General features: G+C 40.5%; 2 protein-coding genes across 5 annotated transcripts in view; both read right to left on the bottom strand.

The window, feature by feature from the left end:
* The window catches only part of SLC12A6 (solute carrier family 12 member 6), an 85,072-nt gene extending 70,224 nt beyond the window's left edge, over window positions 1–14,848 (bottom strand). For 3 of the 4 annotated variants that reach the window (XM_059890422.1, XM_059890423.1, XM_005211495.5), the window contains exon 1: window positions 13,247–14,848. In XM_059890422.1, coding sequence (XP_059746405.1) covers window positions 13,247–13,517 — 271 coding nt within the window. In that variant the 5' untranslated portion in view covers window positions 13,518–14,848. The remainder of the gene's footprint in view (window positions 1–13,246) is intronic. The other variant, NM_001193116.1, reaches the window with a different exon arrangement.
* A 393-nt stretch (window positions 14,849–15,241) lies between these two features.
* NOP10 (NOP10 ribonucleoprotein) lies at window positions 15,242–18,752 on the bottom strand. The gene is given in 2 exon segments (NM_001114521.1): window positions 15,242–18,077; window positions 18,649–18,752. Coding segments are annotated over 2 exon segments (195 nt in total). The 5' UTR covers window positions 18,703–18,752; the 3' UTR covers window positions 15,242–17,936.
* Between the last annotated feature and the right edge of the window lie 347 nt (window positions 18,753–19,099).

Raw genomic sequence — 19,099 nt, 5'->3', positions numbered from 1 at the left:
ATAAGGTTGCTCATCCCAATGTCAATTGTAACCTACAAATGAGAGGCCCCCCCAAAAAATCAACCTAAGTATGAAAACATGAACTACTCAGTAACTCAGATTTTCATTTCTGAGGTATGATACTTCATTCTTTCATTTTGAAATATGATCTATGGGCTTCTAGTCAATACTACCAGTAGTACATAGACAATAAAACGGATATTAAACATTATCAAAACTTAGGACATATTTCTAAAATATAAAGGAAAATGAAAACATAATTTGAAACAAAATTTCCTTGTTAATTTTTATGTCAGAGAACAAGTATTTTTTATAAATTATTGCTTTCTTTTTCCCCAGCAACAAAACTCCATTTTAAAATAGATTTACTGAGGATGACAGGCACAGACTTATTGTTAAGATTCAGTGATCCAGTGGGAACCCATGAGTGTTGGAGGTTAATGCATAATGACAGATGATGCTTTGAGTGGACTTTTTTCCTCTTGTACAAACAAGTCTCTAATATAAACACTTTGTTCAAAAATAAATTAAAATAGATCTATTGAGACAAGGGTCGAAACATGAATATTAACTAACTTTAGATGGCTTCCCTGGTGGCTCAGACAGTAAAGAATCTGCCTGCAATGCCGGAGATCTGGATTTGATCCCTGGGTTGTGAAGATCACCTGGAGAAGTGAATGACAACCCAGTCCAGTTTTCTTGCCTAGAGAATTCCAGGGACAAGAGGAGCCTGGTGGCCTACAGTCCATGGGGTTGCAAAGAGTTGGACATAACTGAGCGACTAACACTTTCTTCACTTCCTTTTTTTAGATGGACTAATGTAACTAAATCAGTGCATCTTCATGTTAATTAAGCATTATTATAATGCCCTGGGGCCTCCCTTGTGGCTCAGCTGGTAAAGAATCCGCCTGCAATGCCCGAGACGCAGGTTCGATCCCTGGGTTGGGAAGATCCCCTGGAGAAGGGAAAGGCTACCCACTCCAGTCTTCTGGCCTGGAGAATTCCGTGGACTGTATAGTCCATGGGGTCGCAAAGAGTTGGATACAACTGAGCAACTTTCACTTTCATAATGTCCTAGGTACTTGAGATCATTTGTGTAAAACAGAGTGAAAAATGCATTTTTAGGCCAGATTTCTTGTTAGGAACATAGAACCTTACGTTGTTCTGGAAACATACCATTTTACGACATTTTTTAAAAAACATTTCCTTTCACGCCCACAATGTGAGGCAAAATATTGCAAAAATATACACAGAACATAAAACTTGCATTTCCTCATACCTCTTCTACTCTTATTACACATTTGCAGCTTAATAAATATTGCAGCAGAGCCAACCACTGTTGTTGGCCAGGCTTCCCTGTACTTCACCACCTCCCAGAGTTTGCCCAAACTCATGTACATTGAGTCGATGATGCCATCCAACCATCTTATCCTCTATTCTCCTCTTCTCCTCCTGCCCTCAATCCTTCCCAGCATCAGGGCCTTTTCCAGTGAGTCAGTTCTTCACATCAGGTGGCCAAAGTTTTGGAGCTTCAGCTTCAGCATCAGTCCTTCCAATGAATATTCAGGACTGATTTCCTTTAGGATGGACTGGTTTGATCTCCTTGCAGTCCAAGGGGCTCTCAGGAGTCTTCTCCAACACCACAGTTCAAAAGCATCAACTCTTGGGTGCTCAGCCTTCTTTATGATCCAACTCTCACATCCATACCTGACTACTGGAAAAACCATAGCTTTGACTAGATGGACCTTTGTTGGCAAAGTAATGTCTCCGCTTTTTAATGTGTTGTCTATGTTTGTCATAGCTTTTCTTCCAAGGAGCAAGTGCCTTTTAATTTCATGGCTGCAGTCACCATCTGCAGTGATTTTGGAGCCCAAGAAAATAAAGTCTGTCACTGTTTCCCATTGTGTCCTATCTATCTGCCATGAAGTGATGGGATCAGGTGCCATGATCTTAAGTTTTTTGAATGCTGAATTTTAAGCCAGCTTTTTTACTCTCCTCTTTCATCTTCATCAAGAGGCTCTTTATTTGTTCTAAAGAGGAAGTTTCTGCCGTTAGGGTGGTGTCATCTGCCTATCTGAGGTTATTGATATTTCTCTCAGCAATCTTGATTCCAGCTTGAGGTTCATCCAGCCCAGCATTTTCCATGATGTACTCTGCCTATAAGTTAAACAAACAGGGTGACAATATACAGCCTTGATACACTCCTTTCCCAATTTGGAACCAGTCCATTGTTCCACGTCTAGTTCTAACTATTGCTTCTTGACCTGCATACAGATTTCCCAGGAGGCAGGTAAGGTGGTCTGGTATTTCCATCTCTCTTAAGAATTTTCCAGTTTGTCGTGATCACACAGTCAAAGGCTTTACTGTAGTCAATGAAGCAGAAGTAGATGTTTTTCTGGAATTTCCTTGCTTTTCCTATGATCCAACAGGTGTTGGGAATTTGATCTCTTTAGAAAGCCTTTTCTAAATCTAGCTTCAACATCTGAAAGTTCTAGGTCCATATATTGTTAAAATCTAGCTTGAAGGATTTTGAGCACAGCCTTGCTAGCATGTGAAATGAGTGTAGTTGTGTGGCAGTTTGAACATTCTTTAGCATTGCCTTTCTTTGGGACTGGAATGAAAACTAATCTTTTCCAGTCCTGTGGCCACTGCTGACTGTTCCAAATTTGCTGGCATATTGAGTGCAGCACTTTAACAGCATCACCTTTTAGAATTTGAAATAGCTCAGCTGGAATTCCATCATCTCCACTAGGTTTGTTCGTAGTGATGCTTCCTCAGGCCAATTGACTTCACACTCCAGGATATCTGGCTCTAGGTGAGTGATCACACCATCATGGTGTGACCTTGGGTCATGAAGATCTTTTTTGTATAGTTCTTCTGTGTATTCTTGCCACCTCTTCTTTTAGGTCCATACCATTTCTGTCCTTTATTGTGTCCATCTTTGCCTAAGATGTTCCCTTGGTATCTCTACTTTTCTTGAAGAGATCTCTAGTCTTTCCCACTCTGTTGTTTCCTCTATTTCTTTGCATTGTCCACTTAAGAAGGCTTTCTTCTCTCTCTTTGCTATTCTTTGGAACTCTGCATTCAGGTGGGTATATCTTTCCTTTTCTCCTTTGCCTTTCACTTCTCTTCTTTTCTCAGCTATTTGTAAGGCCTCCTCAGAAAATCAGTTTGCCTTGTTGCATTAGCAGAGTATAATGACCAGAATACTGGTGTTAGGATTTCTCTGATGGTCCAGTGGTTAGGATTCCACCTGCCAATGCAGGGGACAGGAGTTCAATTCCTGTTCCAGGAAGATGCCATGTGCCACAGGGCAACTAGGCCTACAAACCCCAACTACTTAGCCTGAGTGCCCAAGGGCCTGTGCTCTGCAATAGAAGAAGCCACCACCTTGAGAAAAACCCAGGCACTGCAACTAGAGAGTACCCCTTGCTCAGCCACAACTAGAGAAAGTCGGTGCACAGCAAGACCCAGCACAGCCAAGAAAAGATAATAATAGTGGTGTCAGAATCACACACACTGGGTTCAAATCACTATTCTTCAATTTATTTCTTGTAAGACCTTGGACAGGTATTAACACTGTCAGCTTCAGCTTTTTCCTGGAGAAGAAATCTATCTTAACTCAGAAGTAAATGACATAAGTTTTTAAATGAAATAATATCAAAACTGATGATTTTTCAACAGAGAATTAACCTCATTTAAGAAGAAACCTGTTTTCCATTTTCTATTAATTCCTAAAGCTTTGTTTGTAAATTAGCACACTGCTAAACTAGAAAAAAATAAAATAAAAAGCAGAATTTTTTACAACCATCTTGATGTAAATTAGCCACTGTGAATTATTTCTGAATATAAAAAGATGCTTAAATATTAAAAGCAAATGCTCTCAAAATAAAGATAAATTTCAGATGGATTTAATTGTCACAGCTCCTCGAAGTGAAACTGTACATGTGTATACAAGAGTTTTAAACTTAATACTGTTTGCTTTTTAAAAATTAACAATATGAAAAATGAAGACTCTTATCCACAAAGTAAAAAGCTTTTGATAAAATAGAGGAAATTTAGGTGCCACTTTGCCAAATATTAAAACTATCTACAAAAAGGTTTCACCTGTGAACAGATGAATGCTATCAACTGAATATCTTGCATGGATTTCTCAAGGCCATATAAAATATAATAAGGCTTAGCTATGGAGCAACAAAAATACAAAGCAGAAGACTGAAACCAGCTCTCAGTTAAAATAACAGGAAATTTTAAAAAGGAAAAAACCATGGGATTTCCGTGGTGGTCCAGTGGTTAAGGCTTCTTGCTCCCAATGCAAGGGGCCTGAGGTCAATCCCTGGTCAAGGAACTAAGATCCCACGTGCACCCAGCATGGCCAAACTACTCTCCCTGCCAGGAAAAAAAAACAACCACCCAAAACAAAAACTGAAGTTAGGGTTAAGACCTAAGTATACCTACCATTTCTTAACAACTTAATACTGCTTTTGTTTACATTTTTCTATCCTGTCTAAATACAAAAACATACATTTTAAGAAGAAGAAAAAAGCTTTAGCCCTTGCATTTTTTCAATTAAGATACCCAGAGGTAACTTCAAATTTTCTAGTTTCGCATAGCCTTTCAGATTGACTTATTTACATTATTGGTTTGATTCTGATATCTTGGTAACTGTTACGTTCTACCTGTGATTTAAGTAGATTAAAACTTTTCAAAAGTAAGATGCACTTGAGAATCAGAAATGTTAAAAATTTGACAAATGAACACTTTAGAACTGAGTAAATACAGTAATAACATTTCCTATTAATCAATTATTGAACTTCTGCAGTTAAAGCAAGGTGCTGTGTGTGTGTTTGTGTGTGTGTGTTGTATGCTCTGCAGTTTTGTGCTCATAACTTTATACATCATTGCAGGGATTCTACAAAGTACACCAAAGCACTAATAACAAGGTTTTAATGGGGAATATCTTCTTGGTTTTCCACTTCTAAAATTTCATTAAAATAATATACTGTTTTAGACAATCACAAAATAAAGTGCTTTCATAATTCCTATAATACAGCTCTCCAAATTTTCATATCTACTGCTAAGAAACACATCACTAAGAACTTAAATACATATAATGTGCATTACTCTGAGTCAACAGGCCCACCAGCTGAAGCTATGTAGCTTACATCAGGCCAAAAGGGCAAGGAGGGGGAGACTGAAATCCAATTTTCCCTTTTCCAGTGAAGCTTGCAAAGGTGGCCATTTTAGGTCTGGCTAGTCCAAAAGCATTTATTACACAGAGGAAGAAAAAAAAAGGCAGCTTTGATCCAAGTTTACAGCAAAATATCATCCTTCTAGGTCAGCACAAATTGCCTTAAAACATTCCTCTTATTTTAACAGCTTTAACACAGAAAAGCATGATTATATAAGACTCTTAGGTTCCCAGGCCCTCTTCCTTCTCTTCCATTCCCAGTACAGGTAATAGCAAAGCAAAGTTTATGAGAATCCCTCAGAATTGCATATCAAAACTGCAATGAGGTATCACCTCACAAGGGTCAGAATGGGCCTCATCAAAAAGTCTACAAACAATAAATGCTGGAGAGGGTGTGGAGTAAAGGGAACGCTCTTGCACTGTTGGTGGGAATGTAAATTGATACAGCCACTATGGAAGACAGCATGGAGATTCTTTAAAAAACTACGAATAAAACCACCATATGACCCAGCAATCCCACTCCTAGGCATATACCCTGAAGAAACCAAAATTGAAAGAGACACATGTGTCCCATTGTTCACTGCAGCACTATTTACAATAGCTAGAACATGGAAGCAACCTAGATGTCCACTGACAGATGAATGGATAAAGAAGTTGTGGGACATACACAATGGAATATTACTCAGCCATAAAAAGGAACACATTTGAGTCAGTTCTGATGAGGTGGATGAACCTAGAACCTATTATACAGAGTGAAGTGAGTCAGAAAGAGAAAGATAAATATCGTATTCTAACGCATATATACAGAATCTAGAAAAATGGTACTGAAGAATTTATTTACAGGGCAACAATGGAGAAACAGGCATAGAGAATAGACTTATGAACATGGAGCGAGGGGAGGAGAGGGTGAGATGTATGGAAAGAATAATATGGAAACTTAATATTACTATATGTAGAATAGATAGCCAACAGGAATTTGCTGTATGGCCCAGGAAACTCAAACAGGGGTTCGGTATCAATTTAGAGGGGTGGAATGGGGCAGGAGATGGGAGGGAGGTTCAAAAGAGGATATATGTATATCTATGGCTGATTCATGTTGAGGTTTGACAGAAAGCAACAAAATTCTGTAAAGCAATTATCCTTCATAAAAAAATAAATTAAAAAGAAAAAATAAAAACAAACAGGCCTCTGACAGGAAAAGAAAAAGGCCTCTGATGCAAAGAATTAGTGAGGAGATAGGAGAGACTACCCAGGATAAAAGACAAGAAGTTGAAGTAATCACTCTTCCAGTCACTAATATTTAATCAAATATCTAGAGTATTCTGGACAGACTCTATAAAAGAAAGTCCTTTCTATTAAGTCTATTTCTGGATTTCAGTACAACTTTGTAAAAGTTTGTATTACAGATATTTTCAAATATACACAAAATCAGAGAAAACAGTAAGATGAATCCTCATGTACCTTTTACTCCAATTCAACAAATCATAAATGTTTGCCAGTCTTGTCTATCTCTCAAATTTTATTTTTCTGGTATGAGGGGAGGGTGGAGTATACTTCATTTCACCTGTTAATATGTCAATATGTATCTCTATAGATACGGGCTTTACATTACCACAGTGTCATAAATATAACTAAGGAAATTCACAATAATTCCTTAATGTTGCTTAATATTAAGTGCATGGTCATGTTTCCCTGATTTTCTCAAGTCTTTTTACAGTTGTTTGTTAACATCAAAATCCAAAAAAAGTCCACACATGTATTTGGTTGATATTCCTTTTATCTGAAACAGCCTTTCCCCCTTTCCATCAACTCCTCTTTCACCCCATTCACTTATTTGTTGAAAATTCTAATTATTCAATAAAATTTGCCACACTGGATTTAGCTGATTGCTACTTGCAGTATAAAATATTGATAATACATTATACAATTTAATCACTAACAGTGCAGTATTGAGGAGACTTGCTCTGTAACCAAAATGTTTCACACAATAATTTGTCTTTTAAAAAAATGGGGGATGCAAATTGAGCTTGGGGAAAAAAAAACCTACCAGAGGATGCTATTAGGAAAACTAAGAACGTACCAAATCCACATGTTTTTACAAAACTATCCTTTTACTACCTTATACACGTTAGTTACAGCTCTTTATTAGCGTGTCAAAGTAAAATGGACAGTATTCAATAATCATATAATATGAAAGGTATATTTAAAAGAAAGTTAACAGTAACCTATAATTGTCAATACAGTGTAATTCACTTAGTTTTGTTTGGTGCAAAAAACTAGACTTTTTTTTCAAAAGTATAAAAAAAGTGCTTGGTGCTCTGAAACGTGTTTTTATGAGGAAAGAAAAAGATAGCTTTCCAATTTTATTCTTATTCTTAGTCAAACATTATTTAACCCCAGCTCGAGAGACTGATATGACTACTAATAACACAGAATTGGTGATCAGCAGAGTGGGCTTAATGTCCCTGTGTAATATAATGGTGCCAAGCGCAGATAAATATTTGTTAAGGCCTATCAGCATTTAAGGAAAAGACTGCCAGGCCTCATCCACTTGGTGAATGTCTACTTACCCTTCGAAGCCCACCTATAGTAGGAAAATTCTTCACATGTATATTACATTAATCCCTCTTTCCTTTTGAGCTATGGTCCCCAACTCTGGCTGAAGAGCTTTTAAATACGATGGACAAAGAATGTTGCCTGCTGTATCAGTGAACAATGGCTGTTGAGGCCATCAAGACATCAGTCATTGCAGTCACCCTCAATGGTGCACCTTGAGGGGATTCAAAGTGGAGAAAAACAGGATACTGGCCCTAGACAGCTAAGGTGCATCTCAAAGGAATGATTTCAATAAGCCCAGAGTTTTGCATCTTCTCATACATAGAAAAGCACTAAATTTGTTAACTTGAGATGTCTAGTTTTCCTTAACAAGCAGTAATCTTTCGATGTTTCAACTATTTGTTTTTTTGGCAAAAACTCCTATATATCCTGGCTCCTCCATATCCTCCTCCTTTACAACAGTCCCTCAGGGCTTATTGAGAGGCCATCTTCAGGTTGAAGTCCTCAGTAAGTCTGCCAAATAAAATATAATTCTCAACTTTAGTTTGTGCATTTTTTGCCAAATAAAATATAATTCTCCACTTTTAGGTTGTGCATTTTTTTTTAATTGACAACATTATGCTCTGAAGATACAAAGACAATTTGATGTCCCTGTCCTTAAGAACTTTACAGCCTAACTGAAATAGGTACTATAGAAGTAGTCTGTGTAAGAGATGTAGGGACTTAAAGATCTGATCTATCTGGATTTGAAATTGAATGAGACAAGGTGGCAGAAAGAGGTGACCCCATGGAGGAGGGGCTTATCTAAATTACTCTTGCCTCTCTAGCAGCTGCTGCTGCTAAGTCGCTTCAGTCGTGTCTGACTCTCTGCGACCCCATAGACGGCAGGCCACCAGGCTCCCCCATCCCTGGGATTCTCCAGGCAAGAACACTGGAGTGGGTTGCCATTTCCTTCTCCAATGCATGAAAGTGAAAAGTGAAAGTGAAGTCGCTCAGCCGTGTCCGACTCTTAGCGACCCCATGGACTGCAGCCCACCAGGCTCCTCCGTCCATGGGATTCTCCAGGCAAGAGTACTGGAGTGGGGTGCCATTGCCTTCTCCCTCTAGCAGCTAACAACCATCAATAAAAATCTGGGGACAGCCAGCCTCAAAGTACACTTAGAGCTTCTTGACTCAACTGGCTTTTATTTTTACTCCACCTCAGAAACCTACTCCCAAGGCTGTACACTAGGATCACGTTAACACTGGAACTGCTCCACCTCTGAATACATTAAGCCCAACTTTCAAACATCTGATCGGTCTTTAACCCTTCTGCATCTTTCACTACCATTTTACCTGTCAAGTCCTCCAGTCTCTCAGGGTCTCAGTTCATCATTTTCCTTTACTGTATTTTTCTACTGTATTATTCTAAAATTTACTTTATTTTTCTTTTTTGATGTACACTTCTCTTCCTACATTTATCATACAACATTTTAATTTATACAAAATTTTGTTTGTTTTCTCTATTACATCATAACTTTCCTTAGAACAGTAATGGGATTCTTTTTCTCAGTCCGGCATCCTTCACACCCAGAATAGGTCTAGCCCATAATAATTGCTCAGTAAACATTGGTGCAAGCATTCTTGTCATTTTCACCACTATTTATTTCTATGAGCTCTCCAAAGGCGGAACCTATATTTTACCTGAGTATTTAGTAAAATGGGGTTTAACCTATAATTTCTACTGGAGTGCCTCATACATAGCAGAGCCCCCAGGAGCATTTGTTGAATTGGAAAAGGTTGAAATGTTATTAGAGCCTGTACAAGACATAGAAAGATATGCTCTCTGCTCTATCTTGGCATTATTATTTTAGCAATCATTTAAGTTAACCAAATAGTTATGAGACTAACGTAAAAAATGTTCATTGTGGCAGAGGCAAACGGAAAGCCACGGACAGAGAGGTGAGGACACCTGTACTTCACTCTCGGCTCTGCTACTCAGAATCTATAAATAACCATCTCTGTAACCCTTGGTTTCCTCATTTATTAAAATGGGGTTTGATGAGAATTTGATTCTTGAGCATCTGAATAACTAATATGCTATGGCTACTAAATTTTTTTTAAATTAAAAGTGATACACTTGCAGATTTCCCTAGTGCTACAGCGGATAAGAATCTGCCTGCTAATGCCGGGGACATGGGTTTGATCCTTGGTCCAAGAAGATTCCACATGCCGTAGGCAACTTGTGCTCTGCAACAAGAGAACCCACCACAGCGAGAAGTCCATACACCACAATGAAGAGGAGTCCCCACTCACGGCACAGAAAGCCCTCAGAGCAGAATGAAGAACCAGCACAACCCAAAAGAAAAAATGATTTTTTTAAAGGTAGAATTTCTTATATAAAGAATAAAAGTGATACACTTTCAATATAAAACATTGTATATGCTTTACTGAATTGTTTAAAGGGAAATTCCTTCTCTCCACTCTGTTTTCATAACTCTCTGGAGACGTCCACTCTCAAAAGTTCCTTCTGTACATTTAAAGCATTCTTCATGCACAAGCAAGTACAGTGCTAAGATTGTTGATTTTATTTACCAGCTAGACAGTCCAGAAATTCTAATGGGACAGTGACAAAATGAAAGAGAACTATAAATACTTGGATAGCAGAAAGATAATTACTATTCAAGAGGTCAATAGTAGAAAACAATTAAAATACAGATAGAAATATTTAAAACTGTGTGTGTCACCCCTCCTTGGTTGTGTAATGTAATGTTAATAAAGGTATGGGACAAGATAATAAACTGAAGGTGGGAAGAAATGTGGGAGGCAAGGGAATTGTGGACAAAAGAGAGAATCACACCAATGTTGCAATCACTAAATTGTGATTACAATTCTAAGTGGTAAAACAAGAAACAATTCTGAAATATCTTATAAGCATATGGATAGAGTCAAGGAAGTAGTTGTTTTCCTTTATTAAATCTAGCCCAGAGACAAATGTAGATTAACACACGTCCTTGATTTTCTTGACAACAGCATTCTTTGAAGTTTGAAAGTGAAAGTGAAAGTCACTCAGTCGACTCTTTGCAACCCATGAACTACACAGTCCATGGAAATCTCCAAGCCAGAATACTAGAGTGGGTAGCTCCAGGGATCTTCCCAATCCAGGGATCAAACCCAGGTCTCCCGAATTGCAGGCGGATTCCTTACCAGCTGAGCCACCTCTAAGTCTAATAATGGCATCTGCATATTACAAGACCAAAGGTAGAGGAAGTATATTTTTAACCAGTTCCCTCCGTGGGAAATATATCACAGGATGATTGCCATCATAAGAATTTTTTTAAAAGAGAGTAAGAAAAAAAATAGGTCACTGGGAAAGTAGGAAACTCATTTCCCAAGAGTACTCTAGAAAAAAGTGTGATCTAATGGCCGGACTGTTAATTTCCCTTTGATCTAGTACCAGAAACTAAACATTAAGGAATATGTTAGATAGAGGACCAAGCTTTAACTTCAATACCCACCTAAACAAGATAGATTTCACCTAGACAAGATAGATTTCACTAGACAAGTCCGCAGTTTCACCCTTATGGTTTTATCCTTACGGTGTGAGGTGATACCACTGTAGACCTTAAAGAATGGCTTATAGATAAGAAGAGCAGCCCAGACAAGGATCCTGTCTCTGCAAGGTTAATACATTACTGATATGTCTACTTTTAGAAACAACAAAAATACAATTCTATAATACATAACTTGCAAATCAACACTTAACTATAAATTGTGTATGTGTGCTCAGTCATGTCCAACTCTTTTGCAACCCCATGACCTGAAGCCTGTCAGACTCCTCTGTCCAAAGGATTTCCCAGGCAAGAATACTGGAGTAGGTTGCCATTTCCTACTCCAGAGGATCTTCTGGACCCAGGAATAGAACCTGTGTTACCTAATAACAATTACAGGCTTTCCAAGTGGCTCAGTGATAAAGAAGCCGCCTGCCAAATAGTAGACTTGAGTTTGATCCCTGGGTCGGGCAGATCCCCTGGAGAAGGAAAAGAGAAGCCACTCCAGTATTCTTGCCTGGGAAATCCCACGGACAGAGGAGCCTAGTGGGCTACAGGCCGTGGGGTCACAAAAAGACTCAGACAGGACTCGCGACTAAAGAACAATAAATGACAATTACAACATTAAAAAAATTAACACTGTTATAGTCTTTACCTGGCATTTTTACAACCTAAACACAGTATAAAGGGTAAAAACTAAAACTATAATTTAGAATGTGGAAGAAGAGAAAATGATCAATTATTTTAATTCCATAATGTAATTTTAATACCATGGTACATAACATAAACTCAGTCATGAAGGTGAAAATTGTTAAGTCCAGGAATTGACCTGTAAGGTCTTCATTAAAAAAAAAATTAGTCAAGGACCATAAACTAGCAAATCTACCTTGTCTCCTTACATTAAAACACACTAAACAGAAATAAGGAACTAAAATCATTTTGGTTTCCTGCACCCTGTAGGTTAGAAGGAACAATATTTCCTGACACCGGAAAATAGCAAGTCAGTGGCTGAAGATGGTTTTCAACTGTGGGTAGAATATCATTTTAAGAGCTTTTAAAATTCTTAAGAGAATTTTCATTACCAGGCAGAGCTATGTTAGAACACAGCATAAAATTAAATATATAAAGCAGTACAGTATTTCTCAAATTTTCTACTTAAGTCCAAAAAATGTTATGACCTGTTTTATCTCATCACCTCTTTCTCACTAAACGCAATGGAAACCTCCAAGCCTGTTGACACAAATTGCTTTAGGAAGCTAAAGGTCTGCAGTGGTCAATACAAGTCAAAAGTGGCTCATGTGCTATTTCTGACTACAAAGGCTTAATACTCAGTACATGCCATCTAAAGTTCAAAATGAAAAAAAAAAAAAAATGTATGTGGAATCAGGCCCTAAAAGCGTCTTTAGAATTCTCCACTGGACAGGGCAGCCCACTCAGATCTACCCACCCTCACCCTGACTGAGCTTAGCTACTGGAACAACTGCCTCTGTAAAACTATAAATTCTCAAAAAGAATTTTGTGATACAATATCTGAAGTCTCTTTAGGAAAGCCAATAACTAAGATATGATCAATAACTACTCCACATAACTGACCTTAAAAGCAAACTGTCATAGTTAAGACCCCCCCAAAGCCAACTCTACATTAAATTTTACCATTTAGGATTCTCCTTCCTGAAAAGATTAAATTATTTGATACTCAACCAAAAGATCTATTTCAAGTCTGAGACAAAAAACGAGGAAGTCAAAGCACAACCACTTTCCTTCTTGCCATATACCTTCAAACACACCAAGTTACTTACTGCAGAGATTCGCTATGCAACCATTATCCCAGAGGGTTCCTGAACATCTCAAAAAGAGGTTCCTTGGTTCCTAATGATTATTTTATAATGGAAACGTGATCTCGGTATATTTTCATCCTGGACAAACAGGTCAGTAATGGAAGTATTTTGTTATCTATGCTTCTACTCACCCTCAGTAACATCCTGGGGGTTAGATGTCCGGTCACTGGCTTGATCCAGTGCAACCGTTGCCAGGGAAGTGGTGGCTCCAGACATCTCACTCATAGGCTCACTACGGCTGGTTTCCGGCACACTTTCCCGGGAGCTAAATCTTACTCGGGAACTGGATCGAGAGCTGAGGTCCGGACTGGTGTCGGACAAACCTGGAATGTCATCGATCTTTGTTGGTGTCACCATGAACCGAACTGAAGCCATCTTGGTGGTGGTTTCTGGAGGATGCATTTTTATTTTTCTCTTCCTTTATAAGGACAAGGAAAAAAGAAAACCCCTGCAAAACCCTTCTTCCTTTGCAGGCTACTTCTGATTGCAAAAATAGAAAAGATAACTAAAAACACGAAAAACAACCTTCAGTTACCTTGATTTACACCACACGAAAAGCCACTACATATAAGAATCCTTCTACTCAAGAATTCAAGCTGTCCTAAAAAGTGCAGTACCAACAGTTGAAAAATATTAAAAAAATAAAAAAAAAAAAAGACAAAACGATGCCAATCTCGTGTAACTTCGTTTCTTCAGAATGACGAGATATCTAGTTATCTCCTCTGGTCCAGGGATGTGGGCTCAGGGCCATGGTCAGAAAAGCAGGTGACGAAGCCTTTCTCGCCTCGACCCTAAGGTTTCGGCCGAGGTAGTTAGTCCTTTTTTTATCTGTAAATGTCCCACGGTTAGTTGAGCAAAGTGCGCACAAGCCCACCGTTATCAGACGAATACAGCATAAATCAGACTGCGAAACGGTGAATACCCGGCCACCTGTTGTGTATCAGGTGAATACCCCACAGGTCTGGCTGGGAGGAGGTGTGTGTAGAGCCACCCGATGTTTCTGAGGCCGATAATCCACTTGGGTCTGGTGGGAGAGGTGCGCACGCATAACGGGAAAAATAATCGCACACTCCGGCTGGAGGAGAATGAGGAGAGAAGGGTGAGCAGAGGCTGCAGGGGCAGAGCGGATTTCTGCCTTCAAGAGGCCTGCGGGGGTGGCTCGCCCGCTCTTCTGGCAGAAAGGTCCCTAGGATCTGGGAGGAGGCGGCTAGCTGATCGAGACTCCGCGGACTGCAGCTTAGGGTCGAGGCAGGTCGCTGCTAGTCAGTCCATTGAGCCCCCGACTGGCTCACTCGGTTTCTCTTACGCGTGACAGGACGAGCCACCCCTTTGCCGAAGAAGCTCTCTCCCCTACCAGAGCCCCGGCGCAAGGTCAGCTCTCGCTGTTCTTCCTTCGGGTTCTAAATGAAGAGGAGGTGGCCTCAGGCTGGCCCTGGCTGAGCTGGAGAGAGCAGCGAGGATGTGAGTAGGAGGAGGTCGCAGGTGCGGGATCTCGGCGCCAGCTGATGCGGGTGCGCGCGCAGCTGTTGTTTATGAGCCGGTAACTGTTTCAGAGCCACGGCGCGCGCAGGACGGCTGGAGCTGCCAGGGAGGGCGCCCCCTCCCTGGCCAGACGCCAGAGATGCAGTTACGTGACCTCGCCGCCCCCGGCCCCCGGCCCGGCGGGCTGGGCCCGCGCCGCCGCAGCCCCGCCCTTTCCTCCCCGCTCGTTCCTCATTCGAGGTTAACGGTCCGAAGAGAAGCCTAGGGGAGCGGTCGGAGGGCGGCACCGTCGCCACGAGCGCCTGAAAGCCCCGCCCAGTCTCTGCAGCCCGCGAGGTGGACGAGAGGGCTACGCGCATGCGCTCGCTCAGGTCGCGGCAGGGGTTGGGCCCCAGAGTCGGAGGCCCGGAGCAAGACGGGAATTGTAGTTGGGTGTGGGGGCCTCAGCTGCGTGCATTTGGAAAAACAAATGCTTTTCCTTCTAGGTCCTGCTGTCTTGCACCAACTCTAGAGGTGGAAGGATTTCAGGGAGCAGTGGAATACCCCATACTCTCAGAACCGCAAAAACCATCTCTACTGAATAACAGCATCCTGAAAATACCATTCATAATTTCTTTAAAAATCACAAACCCGACACCACCATATACTTCCAAAATATATGGTATATATTGCATATGACCCTCATTGGAGTTTTTATGTAGTGGTATATCCCAAAGCATTGTATATTCAAATTTATACATACTTTGTGCTACATTTTCTATTTGCTGTCTTTTGGAAAAAATGCTGGTTTTTACAGGTATACACCTATCAAATATTCACATTGTACACCTTACATATATACAATTTTGTGTTTTACCTCAGTTAGACTGAAAGCTCCGTTAAAAAAACCATCTTTTAGACATGAAGATGACATTGAGATACTTTCTCTTGACTCCAGTGTTTTCTCTATTATTGCCACCATATTTTCCCTAGCATGTTTATTTAATGCATGAATAGAGGTGTTCAATAAATTTGACTCATCAATGTTTTGTTTGCAAGTTATTTCCTAGAGCTGTGATCAAGACATTTTTAATTTTTTCCTAACTTTATTTATTGACATATAGTTGATTTACAATGTGCAATCTTTGCTGTACAGCAAAGTGACTCAGTCATACACATAGATATTTTTAAAAATATTTCTTTCCATTATGGTTTATCACAGGATACTGAATATAGTTCCCTGTACTATATGTAGGGCCTTGTTTATCAAAAGTCATTTAAAGTCAACAACCTGAGGCCTGACTTTGCCTGGTCCTTGCTCAGCACAAGTAAAAATGTTTAACATCATCCTTAATAATAGATGAGAACAGTATTGAAGACCTGAGCCAGGAAATCTCCTTTTATCACATGACACAAAGTCCACAGTCTGGTTTAAAAGATACAGGTAACAAAATGTAAACTAGATTCCTATTTAAAATGTAAATCTTCTCAAAGCTTGATTCTTTATAAAGCCTGCGATACTGATTCAGGCTCACAGTTTTCTTGCAGAAGCCAAGAAATTTAGCTCCCTGATCAGTTTTCTTTTCAGGAAGGCCTGGTGTTCAGTCTTACAGACATTCCCCTTATTAAAAAAAAAAAAATCCTAGATTTCTACAACATTGAATTTTGTCTCATACCACAGTGTATTTGCATTCACTTTATACTAAAAAGTCTCCCATTTCTGAGAACATCTCAGATACCTAGGAGATCTCCTAAGAAAAAAATCTTCGGTATACACACACCAATTTGAATTTTCCTTAGTCTACACCGTAGGTAGTATCGAAAATGCTAATCCTTCTTTGGCAGGTCAGGGACGCTTTTAAAGACAGAATCATAGTCTGCATTAAAAAAAAAAGATAGGATTTGCTTGTTTTTTTAGCCACCCCACGCAGGAGCTTGCCACCCGAGGGGCAGCGGAAGCTGGGAGTCCTAACCACCAAGAATTCCCCTGAAGTTAAACACTTCCTTAGCAGAACCTTTTCCCTAGTCATTTGCAGAATTTCTAGCCTTTCTTCAAACATTAACCTCTAATAGGATAGGACAACTTTTTACAATCTCTTTAATGCTAAGAGCCTTAAGTGATGAGGCTAAGAAACCAAAAATTGCTTGACAGAAAATAAGTATCCCATTTCACCATTCTCATAAGTAATAGAACCGGAAATCATGTCTTTTACTAACTACGTATGACCCAAGTCTTTAGATTCTTTTTTTTTTTCTCTCAACAGTCAACTATTCTGAACTTTTCTGCTAGGACAGTCAGACAGCAGCGTCAGTGAGAAATATATTTACCCCTTTCCAGGGCCAATCTTGATAAGTCAAATTTGGGCTGATATATGTTACAGTGGCACTAGGCAAACATTCAATTCAACGTCAAAAGTTCAGGAAGTACCGAATTGATAAGGAGAGGAAGAAGCAATCATTTCTTGAATCTTGTATTTTGCCTCATCATCCCTATGCTATGAAGAAATTGGATTACAAATTTATGGTTGCCCCATGATAGAAGCTCATGGCCTAAGAAATCTTCCAGAATTAAAAGAAAACCCTCCAAGATATTTCCAGAGGGGCAGTAAAAATGCATAAAGGCATTCCTATTCACAACGGTTGGATGAATTAAGATCCATCACTGAACTCTATCAACTTTAGAGGTGGAAGAGTACTTAGAAATGATGAGAAAAACGGAACTAAACAGGTTGACTTTCTCACAGTTATAGACGGGTGAATACTCGTTTTCTGGCTTCCAATTCAACATCTTCCTCCTCCCATATAGCTGCTATTATTTTTCAAGCAACTCTTCCATTTTGAGTGAAATTTCATTTCAAGGGACAAAAAATTACTTAACTGACAACACGGGTATTTCTTACTGAGTGCTGACAGTTGCACAAGTCTTTCTCAAGCTTTCTTCCCCTACCCCAGCACCCTGCTATGACTCACAGCACAGCACGACTGCTACAGCAGTCACCTAGGTTTCTCTTCCAAGTGGTCTTGTTGTATCCCTGGGGTACTCTTCCCTCTCGTCTCCCTAGTTTTTTTTTTTTTTTAAACCACTTCTTTCTTCCCACAACATACAAAATAACAGCTCTTTGAAATCATTTTAATAACCTGGCAGTGATTCAAGGTACGAAAAGATTCAAATATCTCCCCTTGGACGGGGATGCTACCATGACTGCTTCACAACAAGCATAATCAAAGGCAAAGATGAGACCGGATTCGAGGAGTAAGGGTCGGAGCAAGCTTCCAGGCTCACAGACTGAAGAGCCTGGCTGCACAAAGTCTCTTGGGGGCTGGCAGGCAGCAGAAGACACACGAAATGTTAAGACATCCTCAGAGGACGGGGCGCGGCTGCTGGGTCATGAGCACCTTGAAGCGTTTCTTGATGGTGATTCGGTGTCGAGAGTATTTGTCGTCTGGGGAGAATCGAGCAGGGTGGGCCGAGCACGTCTGTTGTCCCAAAGGATCAAGCTTCTGCTCGAGGAGGAAAGAAAGAACATAATCTCAGCACTGGAATGGTGGGAAAACCCAATCCCTGGCCTCAAAAGGGAGATGGAGGCTGGGATGGGGAGTTCAGTTCAGTCGCTCAGTCGTGTCCGACTTTTTGCGACCCCATGAACCGCAGCACGCCAGGCCTCCCTGTCCATCACCAACTGCCGGAGTCTACCCAAACCCATGTCCATGGAGTCGGTGATGCCATCCAACTATCTCATCCTGTCTTCCCCTTCTCCTCCTGCCCTCAATCTTTCCCAGCATCAGGGTCTTTTCAAATGAGTCAGCTCTTCGCATCAGGTGGCCAACGCATTGGAGTTTCAGCTTCAACATCAGGGGCCACGCAAAAACGGTAAACATGAAAACAGGAGACGCGACGGTAAGGTCTAGAAGCCACGCATTTCTGCTTCCATTAATGAATACCACGCGCGGCTTCTGGAGTTTTTAGTCCCGCCCCCGCCCAAGCAGCTAAGCAACTCACAGGCTCCTCTCGACCGCTCCTTCCAATGACATGCATCGCTCAGCTCACATCCAGCCCGTTTACCCTTCTCACCTTCAGCGTGTAGACCCGCTCTCCTTGCTCGTTGAGGTAATACTGGAGAAACATGATCACACCAAAGCAGAACGTTCCAATTCTGTCCGCAGCTGCCTCTAACTGAAAGCCTCACGTGTTGGTCAATTTCCTTCCTGTACAGCCGGAAGTCTCGCTCTGAAAGCACGCCGGGAAATGTAGTCCAGTTTATCTAGACTTTTCTCCAGCCGGACAGAAGGAGGCGCACTAGCGCAGAACTTGACCAGTTGCAACCCAGTTGCAATTTTGCAGGAGTTGTAAGACACGTGCAGTGTGCCCACTGTGGGCCTGGTACTGCTAGGGAGAGAGGGGGGTAGGGATGGATATAGATTAAACATAACTGAATACTATCCTGTTTTTATCTCAAGATGCACACCCATTTCAGAGGCAATGAGTTTCTAGTACCTGCAGAACTAAAGGCTCCAGGATCCAG

The sequence above is a fragment of the Bos taurus genome, chromosome 10 (assembly GCF_002263795.3).
Source record: "Bos taurus isolate L1 Dominette 01449 registration number 42190680 breed Hereford chromosome 10, ARS-UCD2.0, whole genome shotgun sequence".
Taxonomy (NCBI): Eukaryota; Metazoa; Chordata; class Mammalia; order Artiodactyla; family Bovidae; genus Bos; species Bos taurus.
The sequence above is the reverse complement of the archived record's forward strand: the minus strand, read 5'-3'. Positions and strand labels throughout refer to the sequence as shown.